General features: G+C 50.3%; 1 protein-coding gene across 4 annotated transcripts in view; it reads right to left on the bottom strand.

Annotated features, from left to right (window-relative positions):
• Positions 1 to 4,584: 4,584 nt before the first annotated feature.
• ARHGAP10 (Rho GTPase activating protein 10) overlaps positions 4,585 to 17,314 on the bottom strand; it is a 328,794-nt gene continuing 316,064 nt past the window's right edge. For 3 of the 4 annotated variants that reach the window (XM_059922584.1, XM_059922585.1, XM_059922587.1), the window contains 3 exons: positions 13,563 to 13,715; positions 12,372 to 12,463; positions 4,585 to 5,354 (listed from right to left, as the gene is read on the bottom strand). In XM_059922584.1, coding sequence (XP_059778567.1) covers positions 5,266 to 5,354; positions 12,372 to 12,463; positions 13,563 to 13,715 — 334 coding nt within the window. In that variant the 3' untranslated portion in view covers positions 4,585 to 5,265. The remainder of the gene's footprint in view (positions 5,355 to 12,371; positions 12,464 to 13,562; positions 13,716 to 17,314) is intronic. The other variant, XM_059922586.1, reaches the window with a different exon arrangement.

The raw sequence follows: 17,314 nt of genomic DNA, 5'->3' as shown, positions 1-17,314 counted from the left end.
AACATTGGATAAGAGAAGATTAAGATATGATCTTAACGTTCAGCATAGACCAAGCCTGGATCCAAAGCAAAGTGAAAGATGGGGCAGGGTAGCAGGTAGTTAGCTGCAAACCACCCCATCACCGAGTGGTTTAAATCAACCATCATTTATTATTCTCATGAGTTAGCTAGCGGGGGGAGTTCTGCTGATCTGGGCCAGGCTTGGCTGGGTTGGGGTGGTCATGCAGCCAACTGGTCTGAGATGATTTTGCTCCATGTGGCCTCTCCTCTTCCAGCAGGCTAGCCTGGACATATTTTCATGGTAGAAGCAAGGCTCTAAGACAGTAGAAAGGGTTAGCACTTTTCAAGCTTCTGATGGTATCAAGTTTGTTTCCGTCCCTTTGGCCAAAGCAAGTTACAAGGTCAAGCCCAGAGTTGGCATGGCAAGGCTCTACACAAGGGCATGGATCCAGAGAGAGGTGAAATTTGGGATCATTCAACCAATGTACCACGCACAATTTAGGTATTTTTTTTCTTAGAATTTATGTTGCTAAGACAGTGATTTCCAAGTTTTCCATAGTCTGAAAAAGCCATTTCTTTGGATCTTCATGCCCTGGTCCAGCCTGGTCCAGAGAAGGTCATGGTTCTTGTGAAAACTGGCTTGAGCTGAGTCGGATCGTGTTCCGCCCACTCTCTGAGCTGCTCCACCTGCAGCTGCTAAACCCTCCAAGGAAGGAAAAATTCAGACACTGACGCATGGTACCGAGCAGCCTAAAGGAATCCCGTGCACTTACTGCCCATCCAAAATGCGGTCTCTTTTTGGGCAAAAATCAAAAGTCTACTTTCCAGTCAAGTTGATATTCTGATAGGAAAGAATTCTCCAAGGTACTCCACCCAGCAGATTTGAGATACTTTTAGCCAGACATTAAAGCATTAGGAGAATGTGCCGGGTTACCCAAATAGGGGAGCAATAAGGTACCACCCAGGCCAGTCAAGGAAAAAGAGTGCTGACAAGCATCAGAGAAGACATTTGCAGAGCTAGGAGCCGGAAAGCTGTTTGAGGACACTCTCCTGGAATAACATCCCTCCCAGAGGAGGGAGGAAAGAAAGTCGGGTAGCTCAGGAAGATTCAAAAAGTCACGCAGAACTCTGGCTGAGGAAGGAGTCACCAGACCTGGCTGTGAGAGTCTTCAGGGGAGAACCAGTGAGAAGGGGCCCAGCGTGAAAGCAAATGGGGAACAGAGACAAGGTCAAAAGGAAGGAGGCAGCGTGTGCCCTTGGGAAGGCAGAGAAAGGGCGAACAATATAGGGCAGAGGGAAAGAGCAAGGTATGGCCTTGGAGAAGGTACGCTGGAGGGAAGCAGGCATAGCTAGGAGATGAAAAGGGGGGCAGAGACTAACCCCACCCCCCAACATGGTACCCCGCGGCTACCGTCTCCCATCTTCCCCGGTTACTAAACCGTATTTCTTGCCAGGTACCCTTGAGGCACTTAACATCATCATTTGTCCCAACCTCCCAGTGAAGTTGGTACCACTCTCTCCATTTCACAGAAGAAAACTGATGCATAAAGGGGTGAAGTGAACTCGTCCAAGGTCACCAAGGTATAAAACAGTGAAAATAGAATTTCAAAATAGGTTGTTTTTTAACTCAAAACACGTACTTTAGCCACTGTATTTGTTTCCTAGAAATGTTGTAACAAGGTACTACAAACTGGGGCAGGGTGGTGGGGGGAGGCACTTAAAATCAACAGAAATGTCTTGTCTCCCAGTTTGGGAGGCTAGAAGTCTGAGATCAAGATGTCATCAGGCTTGTTTCCTTCCAAGGGCCATGAGGAAAGCATCTGTATCTGGCTTCTCTCCTTGGCTTGTATGTGGCCATTTTCTCCCTGTGTGTCTTCACACTGCCTTCCCTCTGTGCTTGTTTCTGTGTCCAAATTTCCCATTTTCATAAGGCCACCAATCATACTGGATTAGAGCCCAACCCTACTGACCTCATCTGAACTAATTACATCTGCCATGATCCTACTGCCAAATGAGGTCGCATTCTGAAGTACTGAAGTTAGGACTTCAACGTATGAATTTTGGAAGGTGGTGCACAATTCAACTCATAGCCATTGTCCCCTACCGGCCCCCAGTGGCAAGATGGTAGAGCAGAAAGACCAAGGCTAGCTTACTGAATCTAAACAAAGCTCTCTGCTCGAGAGCCTCCATTAAAATGAGATAATCTCCCCTGGCTCAGTCAGTCCCCGTAAAGAAAGAATGAGTTGAATGCCCACCACTGGTACAGACAATCCATTGCTTTCCCCACCCATACTCCCAACTACAGACGTTTCTACTACTACAAAGAAAGGGGGGTTACAGCCCCCCCTAGGCCACTTGGCTCTGATCTCACCTGGCATCTCCTTTCCAGGCACAGAGACCACCAGGGCCAGCCTTGGGGTGACACCGTCAAATGCAAGCCCCACCGCAAGTAAGAAACAAAATCTGAGCGCCCTCTTTTGCCCAAACCCCACACCCTCATCGTGCCTCTGAATGAACACAGGCCGAAACCTGGTCTAAGCAACTGGTGCTGAACGAGGCGGGGCTGCGGGGCCTGAGCCATGAGGGGGGCAGGGCCATTGCTCAGCCAGCCTTCAACAGATGCTCAGGGGATTGGCCGCACCCATGCAGCAAAAACAGAAAATCCTACCACCCCATCCCCCCGTTTCTCCTCTGGGGAAATGAAGATGATCTGCCAGTCAAGGGAACACTTCCTGATCCCGTTAGTAAGTATACTCCGGGCCAGGCCCAGAGGGAGGCTCCCCAGCTGGGGGCTGTGGCCAACGTGGCCACACTGGTCCTACTTGCAGAGGAAGACACCCCTGGCTCCCCTCTGGCGTGACCCCGTTCTTCCTGAAACAACCACAGGAGGGGATGGCAGGGCTGGGGCTGTGGGAGCCCTTGCAGCCAGCGCTGTCCTGAGGCTTCACCATTGCCACACTGTCATCCTACAGAACACAGATGCCCCGACAACAAAGAGGCAAGTGACACTCACAGCAGTAACAGTATGGGGACTAGCTGTGCTAAGTGAGCACGTACTATGTGCTGGGCATGCTACTGGCATTCAGTCACTTCAACCCACAACCTCTGAGTACCGTTTCCTTTTTAGAAAGCAGGAACAGAATCACAGAGTCAACTTAATTTGCCCCAAACCACACAGGTAGCCAGATCTCATAGCAATTTCCTTGACCAAGGAAGTGGTGATAAACGCACTTTGGGAGTTAACAACAGTTTGGTGGCAAAAGCAGGTTGGGTGCACCTCACGGTGAATGAGCGAAGTCTTCCTCAAGCGAGCAAAGAAATCAAGCCCCAGTGTGGTGGGTCATATTTTTACTGCCCCATAGATATACACCAATTAAGAACACGGCCAGGAAATCACTCCCAGTGCTAACCTGAGCCCACTCACTGTAACTGCCCGTGAGTTTGTATCTTCCCACGGAAATGGGAGAGTTTGCCCCAGGCCAAGTTTTTCTTCTACATCCCTAAGCAGCGGGCAGGGGCAGGAAGTGATAACTCAGAAACACGGGGGACACGGGGGACGATGCCATCCCCACCCCCTGGTCAGGCTGGCCCTTGGCCTTACGGCCGGCCATTGTCATGGGGCCCTGGGCTCTTCAGCAGCCCCAAAACCCTCCACTGGGCCTGCAATCCAGTATTTTAAATTATGCTGCACTGAGATTGTCCTTACTTTTAGGTAGAACATGGATACTTTCCAACGGGTCTGTTCCCTTCTACACACCTGACCCCAAACTTGACACTTTACATGGTCCAGGGGAGGCGAGTTCCAAACTGATAACCAGCGCTCTGGAATCATCTCACCTGGGGAAGAGGCGACAGACACATCCTTCCTGTGACAATCTTAGGGGAGAACTGTGACAGGCCGAGGAGCCTCCTGTGGGGAAGACAGACATGCCGGGCCCCCAGAGCGGTCCCTGGAGCGGGTCTGGCTTCACAATCCTGAGGACCCTAGAAATGAGCTCCACATCCCAGGGACTCCAGGTCAGGGGACAGAGAAGCTCCCCCTTCCCGGAGAGGTCGGTTTAGCCTGTGCCTGGGAGTCGGAGGCTGAGAAGACAAACAACAAAGCATCCATTGCAGGGGCGTGGCTGAGGTTCCTCCAGGAACGGTCTGAATGCCTGACCCGCCGTCCTGCAGCCCGGCTTAAATCCAGATGGAGACGTGAGCGCCAAGGCCTGGAAAACATAGGGAGTGTGGGGTGGGGACAGGGCTGTACACTGAAGGTCATCGGGAGGGCGGGCCTCACACACAAAGCCCTGGGGGGCAGCGCCCCAGCCCCATCCTGGCCCGGGTTCCTGCAGGACACGAGGGAGAGGCCAGCTGAGGCAGCTGGAGGGGGCCCGCCAGGATCTCACCTGTCAGAGAAGACCGCTGCCCCCAGAAACACGCCCCGCTCCGAAGCAGCAAGGCTCCTGGGTAACCCATCCTGCAGGTGAGCGCACACGTGCCAACACCAGGGGACAGTGCGTGCCCGTCCACCGGCGGCCAGATCGTGAAATGTTACAGAGTGAGTGAATTCCACAGTCTCTTCCCCACGTGAGGACACAGATCCAATAGTAAATTATATTTTATTTCATGTACAGAGAGCTCGGGGCTGAAAGGTGGTGGTTGGGGAAACAGCACACAGGTGAGCAGCATGGAGGAGAAAGCCTGTTGTGAGTCCGCCGGTGCCCTAAGTCCAGTGAGCGTGGGGTCCCCAGGGCAGCTGTCCATAGGGCAAGGAGCCTCTGTCCGCTGCCCTCTGGGTTTAGACCAATGCACCGCCCGCCAGCGGCAGCCCCTCCACGACACCAGAGTTACGGGCACATCCTGCAAACGCAGTTCCCTTTCAGGTGCGTGGCGGGGGGGGGGGGGTGTCCGGTGGTGTGGCCACCAGTGGGGCAGGCGGGCCGGCAAAAGGCTGCCCTTCCTCTCGCTCTGTAGACGGGAAAATTAAAACTCACGAGTCCCAAGGCTTGAAAATGCAAAGTCCATTCTGTTAACCTGGACATCCTTCTCCCGCCGCACATATCCGCACAGCCCTACGCAGGTCTGTGCCGTGCGTCCCCTCTCCCCCCACGTCTAGCAGTATTCCACACACACACACCCCCACCGGAGTGCCAGTCTGTGATCTGTCATTGCCATGTGTCCAGGTGGCCGTGGGTTCACCTGGGGGGGAAGACGGTGCTCACACCCCACAGGCAGGTCCTCGGGGGCCAGGGTCTGCAGCGGGGCCCTCACGGGCCAGTGGCTACAGCAGCTTGACGTAATTCTGTGGAATCAGGCCCCTCTTGCCATTCAAAGTCCCTTCCAGCCAGCCAGGTTCTCTTGAGGTTTGCACTGAAAAGGAAGAGAAATCCTTTTTACCAAAACGCTCCCGGGTACTTTCCGCCTGGGAACTCACTGCACCGCTGTGGGTCTTAAAGGCTTAACCAACACCGAAACGGGGGCCATTCCTGGGATGTCTGGTTACAGATCCGCACAAGAGTTATTTATAGGTGCCCCCCTGGCCACCCCATCCTTCACCTGTCTTCACGCCACAGCCTCCTAACCGGTCCCCCAGCTTCCGGTCAGGCTCTTCCCAATCCACAGTGCACAAAGGAGCTCAATGAGCTTTCCAGAACACACAGCTGGACACGGCACTGCCCTGCATAACACCCACTGTCTGTAGGAACAAACCCAAGCTTGCACGGGCGCCTGGCCCTGCCACCTCCCGAGCCACCCGTCACTCGCCCACAAGCACATCATGCGGGTCACCCACAGTGAATCATCCAGAGAAAGCCCCGGCTGAGCCTCTAGGCCTCTGTACCTGCAGCGGCGTCTGCTGACATGCCTTCCCCCACTTCTTCACCGGGGAATTCTTCCTCAGAGACCCCAGATACCCTGTCCTCTGGGGAGTCTTCCTCGGCCATTCTCGGCACTTGCCAGGCCTCACCGGCATCATCTGGGCCCCTGTCTGCCTGCCACCTGGACGGGGAACTCCTGAGGGCAGGGCGAGACCTTCCACAGCTGGGCTCAGTGCCCTGCACACTCCACGTTCCGCCAAGAGCCATGACGGACACACAGGACAGTGACCGCGGGCTGGACAGCAAAGGGCACAGGGTCCAAACATTCATCACCAGGGTTCAGAAGCATCCAGTAACCCCCCCCGCTGTGGGCAGGCCCCGACTCAGGCCTCGGCCACGGCCAGGAGCAGACGTGGCAGCCGAGCATGTAGAAGAAAGGGGAGGCGTGGGCTGGATCAGCACACCAAGCCGGGAGCTGGCCGAGCAAGGCAGCCATGACCGCAACCCATCAGAAGACGGCTGACTGTGCAGCCGAAACCCAGCACACATGTCCACACGCCCAATACACAAACGCTTCACGGAACAGTACTTCCTCACTACGTGTGATGCACTCTTTTCTATTATTTTTCAATGCTGATGGCAACTCAGCAAACGGGGTTCATAACCCACTCCTGTGTAGCAACCCACAGTCTGACCTCTGCATGGCTGGTCCTCTGCTTTCCTCCCCGTTTATGCCTGGACGACCCTCCTTGCCCTTCAGATACCAGCTGAGGTATGCCCTCCCTCCGAGACCACTCCCAATGCTCCAGACCAGGTCAGAGCCGCCATATGTGCCCCCTACTCATTCCCTGTGAGTTGGGGTGTGTGTGTGTGAGAGAGAGAGAGACAGACACACACACACACACACACACTGGACCCTCCCTCCTAGTCTAGGCTCTAACATAAGACGACCTGCGTTCCCCAGCACAGTGCTTGACCAGGATGATTTGCTGAAAGGATGAATAAACAAATGAACCAGAGATGCGCCCTCCAGGTGAGCTGGTGGCACCCCTTTCTTCGCACCCTGACTTCTACCCCAACATCGTTCCTCACAGCAGGGTGTTTAAGGGCTCTCACTTAATCCCACGCTGGCAATGCCATCGGAGCGCAGCCCCCGTTGGGGAAAGGGACTGGATTCTATGCGAGAGGCACCCAGGGGTCGTGCAACGCGGGGTGGGGGTCTGGGGGCCGAGTAGATCCTTTCCTCAAACACTCAGGGAGGTAGTGACCATGGGGGAGGAACGAAGACCATTCCTGCTCGTTCCCGCATGCTGGGCTGCCACCTGGCCACAATCTCCTGTGGGGACAGGGCAGGTCGGTAGCTCCACGCCCCACACCAAGAGGCTGCTCACTGAAGACTCCCGTGACACACAGCAAACAGTACAGCGCTCGCTTGGCACACACTGGGGAGCGCTAACTGTGTGCCAGCTACCGCCTATGCCAGAGACCCTGTCCTGCCACTCACGAGCTGTGTGGCCCCGGGCGAGGCTCACATCCTTAAGAATCTGATGAGAATGTTATGACAGTTACACCAATGCTCCCTGCTAGCGTGATCTTTTCTACTTGTGGTAAAATATATGTAACGTATATATGTAGATACGTAACCACTGTACCCATTTTTAAGTGTACAGTTCAGTGGCATTAAGTACATCCACAATGCTGTATAACCATCACCACTATCCATTTCCAGAACTTCTTCATCTTCCCAAACTGAAATTCTGTCCCCATTAAACACTAACTCCCCATTCCCCCTCCCCAAGCTCCTGGTAACCTTTATTCTACCTTCTGTCTTCATGAGCATGCCTACTACAGATATTTCATATCAGTGGAATCATACAATATTTGTCCTTTGGTGACTGGGTTATCTCACTTAGCATAATGTCTTCAAGGTTCATCCATGTCGCAGCCTGTGTCAGAATTTCATCCCTTTTATGGCTGAATACACTATTATATGTATAGACCACATTTTGTTTATCCATTCGTCTGTCAGTGGACATTTGGGCTGTTTCTACCTTTTGGCTATTGTGAAAAATGCCAGCTATGCACATGGGTGTACAAATATGTTTGAGTCTCTGCTTCCAACTCTTTGGGCTATATATCCAGAAGAGGAATTACTGGACGACATGGTAATTCTATGATTAATTTTTGAGGACCTGCCCTACTATTTTCCACAGCAGCTGCACCATTTTACATTCCCACCAGCCATGCACAGGGGTACCAATTTCTTCACATCCTCACCAACACTCGTTATTTTCCATATTTTTGATAATGACCATCCTAATAGGTTGTAAGGTGGTATCTCACGGTGGTTTCTCCATGTCCTCCTGATTTACCATCCCATAACGAGGACACTAAGCTAGGGACAAGAATACTTTGTGAGACGCTTTCTCCAGAACAGAATCTGGTCTCAGCTTGGGGTATTTTTTAACATAATGTCAACAATATGAATGACAAATATCTAAATCATCATCATTATAAAACAAATAGCAGGAACCCACACTCAACTCAAGAACTGCAGCCGACATGGACGCCTCCGTCCTGGGCTCATTCCTCTGTTCTGCCCTCCCCCCTCACACCCTCCCCCTGCTCCAAGGGGATCGGCAGCTTCAATGCTGTGTTTCTCACCGTCTTACCCCAGCGATGGTTCAAACACAGGTTCATCACATATGTTTATATCCCTAATAATATACTACTTATTTTGTATATTTGTGAGCTGAACCAGAATCACGCCCTATAGAGTCTTCTTGCACTTATTTACTTAAAATGAGTTTCTAAGATTCCCTCATGTTAGGGATATATATAAGAACGCAACTGTTAGGTTGTGGGGTCTATAAGAGGGTCAACTTTCTAAGATAATGGCAAGCTGTCTTCCAAGGATTGCTCTTTATATATCTGAGGACTTTAAAATGAATCACCAGCAGCTTTTAAAGATGAATCTGGGCCACACCTGCTCCCCAAACAATGGACAGATCCTGTCTCCAGGTTAGAAATGAACAAAGTGTGGCAAACAAGGCAGCCAGCCTCCCTGCCCAGAGAGAGTCAGACCTTGGAAATCCTAATGCCAGGCAGCCCTGGGGAGGGAGACCACTCCCTGCTTGCACTGGTGGCTCCGGCAGCTGCAGGGCTACCTATCGGGAAAGAGAGCAGAAGCGACTGGTCGCCGAGGTAACGTATTTCTGAGGTTCCCTAGGCCCAGAGAAAAGGGCACTGGCCTCTGGTTGTCACGCGCACATCAGCTGCCCTGAGACCTTACACACGGCGCCCCCTGGAGGATATGGGAGGCACTGCCCCAGAACAACGGCTAAGCATTAGTGCGTCTACTATAGAAATGAATCTTCAGCTTAGAATTTAAACTCAAGTCCAGGCCCACACGGTAAGAGCGAAGAGCAAGGAACAGTTATGGGGCGAGGTGATTACTAAAGATCCCTTTCCCTTCCACACTCTGGGTCAGGATTTCCTACTGTTGTATATGTTCGCAACCGCGTGACTACTGACAACGCGGCCCAGGGGCCACTTTGACCTGGATTTTGTCTTCTCCAAAGGCCACTGAATGGCGTAAGCCAATTTCCTTTGTTGCCTGCACGAGGGACAAGAGCGGCTGGCAAGGCAAGAGCAAGCACATTTATGGTAGCTGGAAGACTCCAAATGGACAAATGAACACAGAAAAAAACGTCTCAGGCATTTCAGCGATGCTAAGTATCCCTGGTCTGCAGGAAGGACATGTTCCCAGCGACACTCCAGTGGCTGAGTTACAAACAGTGGCCGCCTGGAGCGACGGGAGCTGAGGCCAGGGGAGCTGCTGCTGAGGCCAGGGGAGCTGCTGCTCCGGCCCGGCCCGCGTCCGTCATCGGAAGGGAAGAGCCGCAGCCGTTCAAGGAGAGGCATCACTAGATGTGCTCTAAGCAAACACTTCCAACTAGTTATCAAGTCTCTGCTAAGAGATCAACTATGCACGGAAGATGAAGGTGCAAACACACAGAAAAGAATAAATCCTGCTTAAGGGTCTTCCATTTTCTGTGACCTTTAAGAACCACCCTAAGAAACAGTAAGTTTGGGGATGTGCGTTCCGATCGTGGTCCCCGTGCGTATCTTTGGCAACAGAAGAACAGGAGTGGGATGCAGGGGCTGCAAGGCAAGGAGCTCACATCAAACGAGACGTGCACGTGCTCCTGTACAGGGAAGGTGTCAACACGTCAACAAGCGTCTCTAGAGCAGCTGGCCTGGGGGAGGACCTGAGGACACCAGCGCCACAGAGCCCGGAATCTGAGTGGTATGTGCCTTGGCTCAAAACGAAGCCGGGTGCACGGAGCGCCAAGCGAGGCTCCAAGGTCGGCAACATCCTCCACAATGTCTGTGCTGCACACGTGGCCCAAAATGCTGCCCTGACACATCACTACACGTGTGGACATCCTTGTGGATTAGGATGGAGAAGCTGATGCAGAGGGAACTTAAGGAACTTGCCCAGGGTCACAGAGAAAGTGGAAAAGCCAACTGACCTCAGGCAAAATAAGTGCAGAGTTGATAGCTACCTGCTGTCAATCACTCTCCTGTTCCCGAAACACACTGACATATGTGTGTGTGTATGCCTGTATGTGTGTGTATACATGGATATGAGCATATACAGAGATAGAGAGACACACACACACACACCCCTACGCACACACTATTTTTCTTAGGAGGTCTCCTGCAAGTCACCAAGGGACTTTAAAAGTGCAGAACTTCAGTGTCCCGCATCAGACATCTATCGGCCTTTCCCAATATCCAAGTTGGCAGAACCGGATTTGATTGGGGTCCTGACCCCCGTTCCCATGTCTGCGTGCCCAGAGGAGGAGCCCCTAGACCCAGTGTGGTGCTGATTGATCTGAAGTCCTGGCTGGCAATGAGTTTAAGGGGAGCACATGACCTCATTCTTGCTATTGAGACGTGAGAGCAGGTCACCTAAGGAAGGATGTTCTGAAAAAGTTTTCTCATGCTTAAAAAAAGAACACAAGGATGAGGCAACCCCCTTCTGCTAGGGTTGAGTGTGGCCATGAGGCCTGGAACTGGGACAGCCATCCCACCCGTGCTGGGGAACCAGCCAGAGGCCCCTGTCCATAAGCAGAGATGGAAACACTGCGGTCTTGGGTGACATCTTTGAGGTGGTGATTAACCAGCCCCTGGAGCTCCCCACGTGCAGACTTCTTATTGCGTGAGCGAATCCGCTTTCATGACTGCTTTAACCAGTTCTATCTGTTACTTGCAGCCAAAGGCATTCTAATAGATACACCTTCCACCAAGGTAAGTATCACATGAACCATACTGTGTTCTGAGGCCCCGGACAAATCTAATCAACCACACAGCGTCAAAATTCATCCTCATGTCCTAAATGGTGGGTTTCAGTGCTCTCCGCTTTCCCTTCTGCCATATGGGTGCCCATACATGACAGGCCTGGAGGAGGGCAGCTAACTGACTCTCCTGCCAAAACTGCATGCATGTATGTTATGGTGACGGAGGACTGATCTTGCTTCTACTCCAAGAGCAAAATTTCTCCACGAAGTATAATTCTGTCATACGTGGGGTTTTTTGTTGTTGTTTGTTTTCTGACACTATCAGGAGTCTCTGGCTCTCCAGAGTACGTAGCACACAGATATAGAAATCTACTCTAAATGAGGCAACTTGCTTTCTAAAAAACAATCATCAGCACATGCCGCATTACTGACAATATAGCACCAGGCGTTGTGTTGATATACTCCATATATTCCAAACATTCTGGCTAATCAACCATTCCATTCCAAGCATCACAGGTTCTCGCTGCCTCTCCAGAACCCTTTTGGGCAGCTCTGCCCCCACACAACATCACTGTTTCCATAGCAACCAATGAATTTCATAATGAGGAGGACTGGGAAGGAAGAAATCAAGGGGGAGGGAAGAGATGTACACTGAACCATGGGAAGAATTTGTGAAACCTGAAGCCGGGCATAGCTCCTCAATGCTTATGTGTGACTATTAAACATGCAAACAAAAATCTATACCCTGGTTTCAGTATGCAAAGTCAATACCCGTATCTAGAGATTCATGCACTATTCAAACAAGCAAAACTCATGTAAAGCGTAAGAATGGTAAGGGAACGATAAACCAAAATTGGTCGACAAAGCACGTGTCTGTAGCTCAGAGCTGGTGAACCTGAAGCATTTAGGAGGCTAGGGTGGGGACGCTGGGAGAGGAAAACAGAGGATGCAAATCACAAACATTTCTTAACTCCAAGTAGCACCAGCTTCTCTACATCAGGAAAAAGATATCCCGAATGAAGACCCTCAAGAGTTACAAGAGTTGGAGAATAACCAAGATTAAAGCGGAAGTGGGCACCCACAGTCCCCTGGCGTTCGGTTCCTGGGAGCCACGTGGGCAGGCTCTCGCCCAGCCAAAGCATCAAGGGACAGACAGACTTCTGCTCCTGACAACCCCACAGCCAGGGACCGCCTGTCTGCTCTGGGCTGTAGACCCTCTGGGCCGGCAGAAGACAGCCTCCCACAAAGCTCCCACTAACACTTACCATCCTCAAAAATCGCTCCTATTTCAAAAGACAATTCCGAGCTGTGTTCTGCTTCACACGGGTACACTGCCCGGGCCTTCCGATTGATGACGCTGAAGAGGGAACAGGCAAGGCACCAAGTGAAACACGAGAAACCTCACCTTTCCCCCGCCCGCACTGCCCAAATCTCATTTCTATGTCACCAGCGCGGCAGCTCCTTCCAAAAAGGAAATTAGCGGGAAAGGGAACATCGGGCAAACCACAGCACTTGACTGTCAAGTAAATGACAGGTTTCAAACCCCAGTCTTTCTTTAGGGAGCCTCTCTGAGAAGCTTTCCCTGAACCTCTTCACCTACTTCTCCTCTCCGCTCAGTGGGATGCCCTTCCCTCTCGTTCAGCGTTATTAGAACCACAGGGCACGTTTATTTCTGAAGCATTTCAGTTTATCTATTAAGGAAAAGCACCGGTGTCTTGAGACCGAAGGCGAGGCAGCGAAGGGCAGAGGCACACGGACACTAAGTGGCTCCAGCCATGCCCCTCGGACGCCCATCTGTCTACAGTGACGCTCTGCTTTCACGCCACCCTGGAAGGGGCTCATTGCTCTCAGCTGGGTCTCGCCCCCAAAAGGGACATCAGGCTCGGCTTCTCAACACTTGTCAAAACATCCTGTGTGTTCTTGTGGGAAAAGAACACAGTGGGGAAGGATGGAGACCAGGCTGTCAGCCAGATGCACACCGAGGCAGAAGGAAGCATCCCACCTCGCCGGAGCAGGGGAAGCCACTGATGGGGAGAAGAGCCTCAGCCTGCTGTCCCAGAGGAAGGGCTGTGCTAAAGGTCAGCACCTCTGGCCTCTGCACCACTGGCCCATTAAAGAGCTGTGTTAATTACGGTTCCCAGTGCCCCGTTTACCTTCCTTTAAAACAAACCATGAGCTTTCTATTCATGTATAAAAAGTTCTTCCAAAATACGTGGTTTCATAAATGCACAACCAGCATCAAAAAGAGTAGGTTCAAGCAGGTCTCACGTAAGGCAAATCTCTAAGAATGTACTTGTTCTTGAACCTTTAAGTCTAAGGCAAGGTTGTAAATGTTGTCCACGAAGTCCAGGAGACCGGCAGCTGTTTCCACGTGGGGAGCACAAGAACGTGCTCAGGTTGATCAGGCCCCTGTGTGTGCCGCCCTCACATTCTACATCACGCTCCAAACCACATACCTTTCAGGTGGCTTGTCCGCTACGGTGGCAGGAAGGGAGAGGGGGAAAGACGCCAGCTTGGGTGAAGGAGGTGTAACCGCTGTGTTGCAGCTCGGTGTGGTTGGTGCCTGAGGGTTAAGCCACTGGACCGTGGATGATCGGGCCTGGCTTGGGCTAAGCGTGGAAGTTTGAAGAACAGGATTAATAGTATAAAGGCCACGGAACACCAAATACATGACACCCCATTCCTCAATGGCCAGGATGATAGTTCCTTTCTCTCTCCTGATGACTGAAAGGGATAGAGTCCTCTCCACCTCCTCCCAGGTCTGTAGCCCCAAGAGCCACACCCCAAAACTAGAGATGCCTCACCGTACTTCTTCAGGTTTGTGGAGAAGATCTAGTCTTGTCCAACCTAGCGCCATACTGGTGCATTAATTACAACACCAGAATCCAACGGCCAAAACTAGTTGCTTGGACTTTTGAGATATTCATGTTTTCTGCTTATAAGGAAAGTCAAAAGAATCTACAGTCAAGCCCATGACCTATAGCTCTAAATATTCAACAGTGGCCTTTTAATGTCTAAATTGGTACAGCCATTACGGAGAACAGTACAGAGATTCCTTAGAAAACTAAAAATAGAACTACCATATGACCCAGCAATCCCACTACTGGGCATATACCCAGAGAAAACCATAATTCAAAAAGACACATGCACCCCAATGTTCACTGCAGCACTATTTACAACAGCCAGAACATGGAAGCAACATAAATGCCCATCAACAGAGGAATGGATAAAGATGTGGTACATATATACAATGGAATATTACCCAGCCATAAAAAGGAACGAAATTGGGTCATTTGTAGAGACGTGGATGGACCTAGAGACTGTCATACAGAGTGAGGTAAGTCAGAAAGAGAAAAACAAATATCGTATATTAAGGCATATATGTGGAATCTGAAAAAATTGGTATAGACGATCTTACTTACAAAGCAGAAATAGAGACACAGACATAGAGAAGAAAGGTATGGATACCAAGCAGGGATGGGATGAATTGGGAGACTGGGACTGATATATATACACCATTGACACTATGCATAAAATAGATAACTAATGAGAATCTACTGTATAGCACAGGGAACTCAACTCATTGCTCTGTGGTGACCTAAATGAGAAGGAAATCCAAAAAAGAGGGGATATACGTATACATATAGCTGATTCTCTTTGCTGTACAGTATAAACTAACACAATATTGTAAAGCAACTACACTCCAATAAAAAAATAAAAATAAAAAAAATAAATAAAGCTCTTTCATCTGGTCATATACACGTGGCAACTCAGAACAGAATGCCACTGGGAATCAAGATTCCTCTAGAGTGGACCAAAGACTAGCATTTAAGTGAGAAACCAATGAACAGTAAATCTTTGGTGACCTTAACATTCCCTAATAGTTGCCAATTTTGAAAATAAGTTAATGTAAAAAGGTCAGTAAACAGACTCATGGAGGGGCCTCTAAACGTGGAGGGTTCGATAAATACGTGTTGATCTGAATAAATTATTCTTCAATGATCTCAAAACTGGAGGCTTGTGACTATGGTCTACGAAGCTTGCTTTAAAAGCACAGGGCTGAAAGCTGCTTGTTTTACTCAAGTACATTTTCAACACATATGTATTCAATGCTGCTATACCCAGATGCCCCTCCCCTCCAATTCACCCACTTTGGCTAAAACCAGTTTCTACGAGCAGCTTCCGTGTCCTTCCATATTACTGAGCATTATCTTTGATTCTTCTTCTAAAGCAGAACTAACACCACGTCCTGTCCATTTTTACTGCAAAAAGCTCCCAGGCTGTTCCTTTCTCTGTGCTCTCGTCGTGAACGGGAGACGATCCCATTCTCACTGCTGATGCCGGTGTCATGGCGGAGGTCTCCTAGCCAAGCCCCTGGCCCCAGGCCTCCCATTCGGCCAGTTCCATCAGCCACATTCAGCCACCTGGGTAAGACCCAGGCCACCCCGTGTGCCTCCCCAGGAACAGGTGTGCTCCCCCACCTGCCCTGGCAGCCTGGCTTCTTAGCCCACAGCTCTGCTCCCATGACTTCCCCTCCTCCCCACCTCAGGCTCTTGTGCTCCTCTGCTGGCTCTAGTCTGTCCCCTCCCCCCGGGCTCAGCTCGAGCTGCCTCCCCCAGTTCTTCTCCTCTGGACTCTCTAAGTCACAGACCTTCTCTGAAGGCCCATCACACCAATAAATGGGAGGGCCCATCAGCATGAGTTGTTCTGTGTTGGTTTCAGACATCTCTCTCGCCTCTGGGTTGACAGCAGGTGGGTAACTCTTTGTGTAGACTCACAAAGCCGGGCAGAGGGCTTGGCACAGGAAGACTTCAAGCCACATCTGAGCAGCCAGTTCACGTGTGCTAACACTACAACTGAACATTATACACCAGGCCCATGAAATATTGCATTACTGACTGGATATTTAGTACACAGAAGGTTGCCTTTACTCTGATCAGAAAAGGTGGGGGAGGAGGAACATCTTAAAAACATTATTCTTTGAACAACTTATTTACAATCCCCCTATCCAGCCATTCATTTGGAAGTCATAAAACCTACTTCATACCAAGCAAAGAAACCTATAAATCTCAAGGTGATCTGTATCACCAACAGCAAAAGTCACTCCATTCTTCAGCAGAAAATGAAACTTTAATGGGTTCTTACTCATCAGGAAGGGAGAGGATGGCGTGAGTGAAGCTCTGACAGAGAATTTAAGACCACAGTCAGCCAAACAACTGCCATTTTATCTCCCAGCAATTACTCAAGGCGCTTGTGGGTGCTGGTGGCGATGGGGGATGAGGTGTGTTACCCTACCCGAACCAACTCTTCCTGGTCATAAATAGTCAAGTGATGAAACGATGGCCATCTATCTGCTGAGAGGGAGGACAGCTACGGGATGAAGATAAGGTAACAGTGTGTGTATTTATGAGGTTCTTTAAAAGTAAAGGTCATAAATTTTACAGCTATTATCTACTTCATCCTCACATCTTTCTTTTAAAAAGAAATGTTTTGTTTTGTTTTTCTGTAAAGGGAAAATACTCCTTCTGGCAAGTGAAAGAATTGTTGGAAGAGCAGGTGCAGAAGGTAAGGGCCTATCCTTAGCTCGGCTTTCTCCACCCTGTCCCAAAACAGGAACTCAGAGTCGCCCATCCTTGCCCAGAGTCAAGCTCGCAACATGAGCCTTTTTTGCTTCTTGGTTTGTTCTCTGTGATTTTTTTTTGTTTGTTTTCTGTCAACACACAGATGTGCTATGTGATCCCACACTCACTGGTTCACCAAGAGAGTCTTTTCAGGCTTCCCACTTAGACCTAAATTTCTGTATTTGAGTCCCTGGGTTTCCCCACAGTATCTCAGAAAGCCTCCACTCAGGACTTCTCTGTGGGCATGAACTTTGCAGACTGGACTATTCATATTCGCCTCTACTATGGGGAGGAGGTATCATAAGTCACGTGGAGAACTAAGTCCTGTGAAAGAGGAGACCTGCCCAGCAAAACAAAGTTCAGGAAACAGAGCCAGGTAGCCATGAGGATACAAGAAACTTTCCATGGGCTTCTTCGCTGGGAAGGAGTGGGGATGAGGCAGGAAGCAGTTAAATATACTCAAGACCTAAGACCTGAATTCTCGCCTCAGCCAGCAGAGGCCAGACGATGTTTCACAGGTGTCTCCAAAAGCAACCTGCCAACATTTTTTTTTTTGGAAGGCAAGAAATTGTAAACATGAGTTTCTT

This window comes from Balaenoptera ricei, chromosome 5 (assembly GCF_028023285.1).
Source record: "Balaenoptera ricei isolate mBalRic1 chromosome 5, mBalRic1.hap2, whole genome shotgun sequence".
NCBI classification, from domain to species: Eukaryota; Metazoa; Chordata; class Mammalia; order Artiodactyla; family Balaenopteridae; genus Balaenoptera; species Balaenoptera ricei.
The sequence above is the reverse complement of the archived record's forward strand: the minus strand, read 5'-3'. Positions and strand labels throughout refer to the sequence as shown.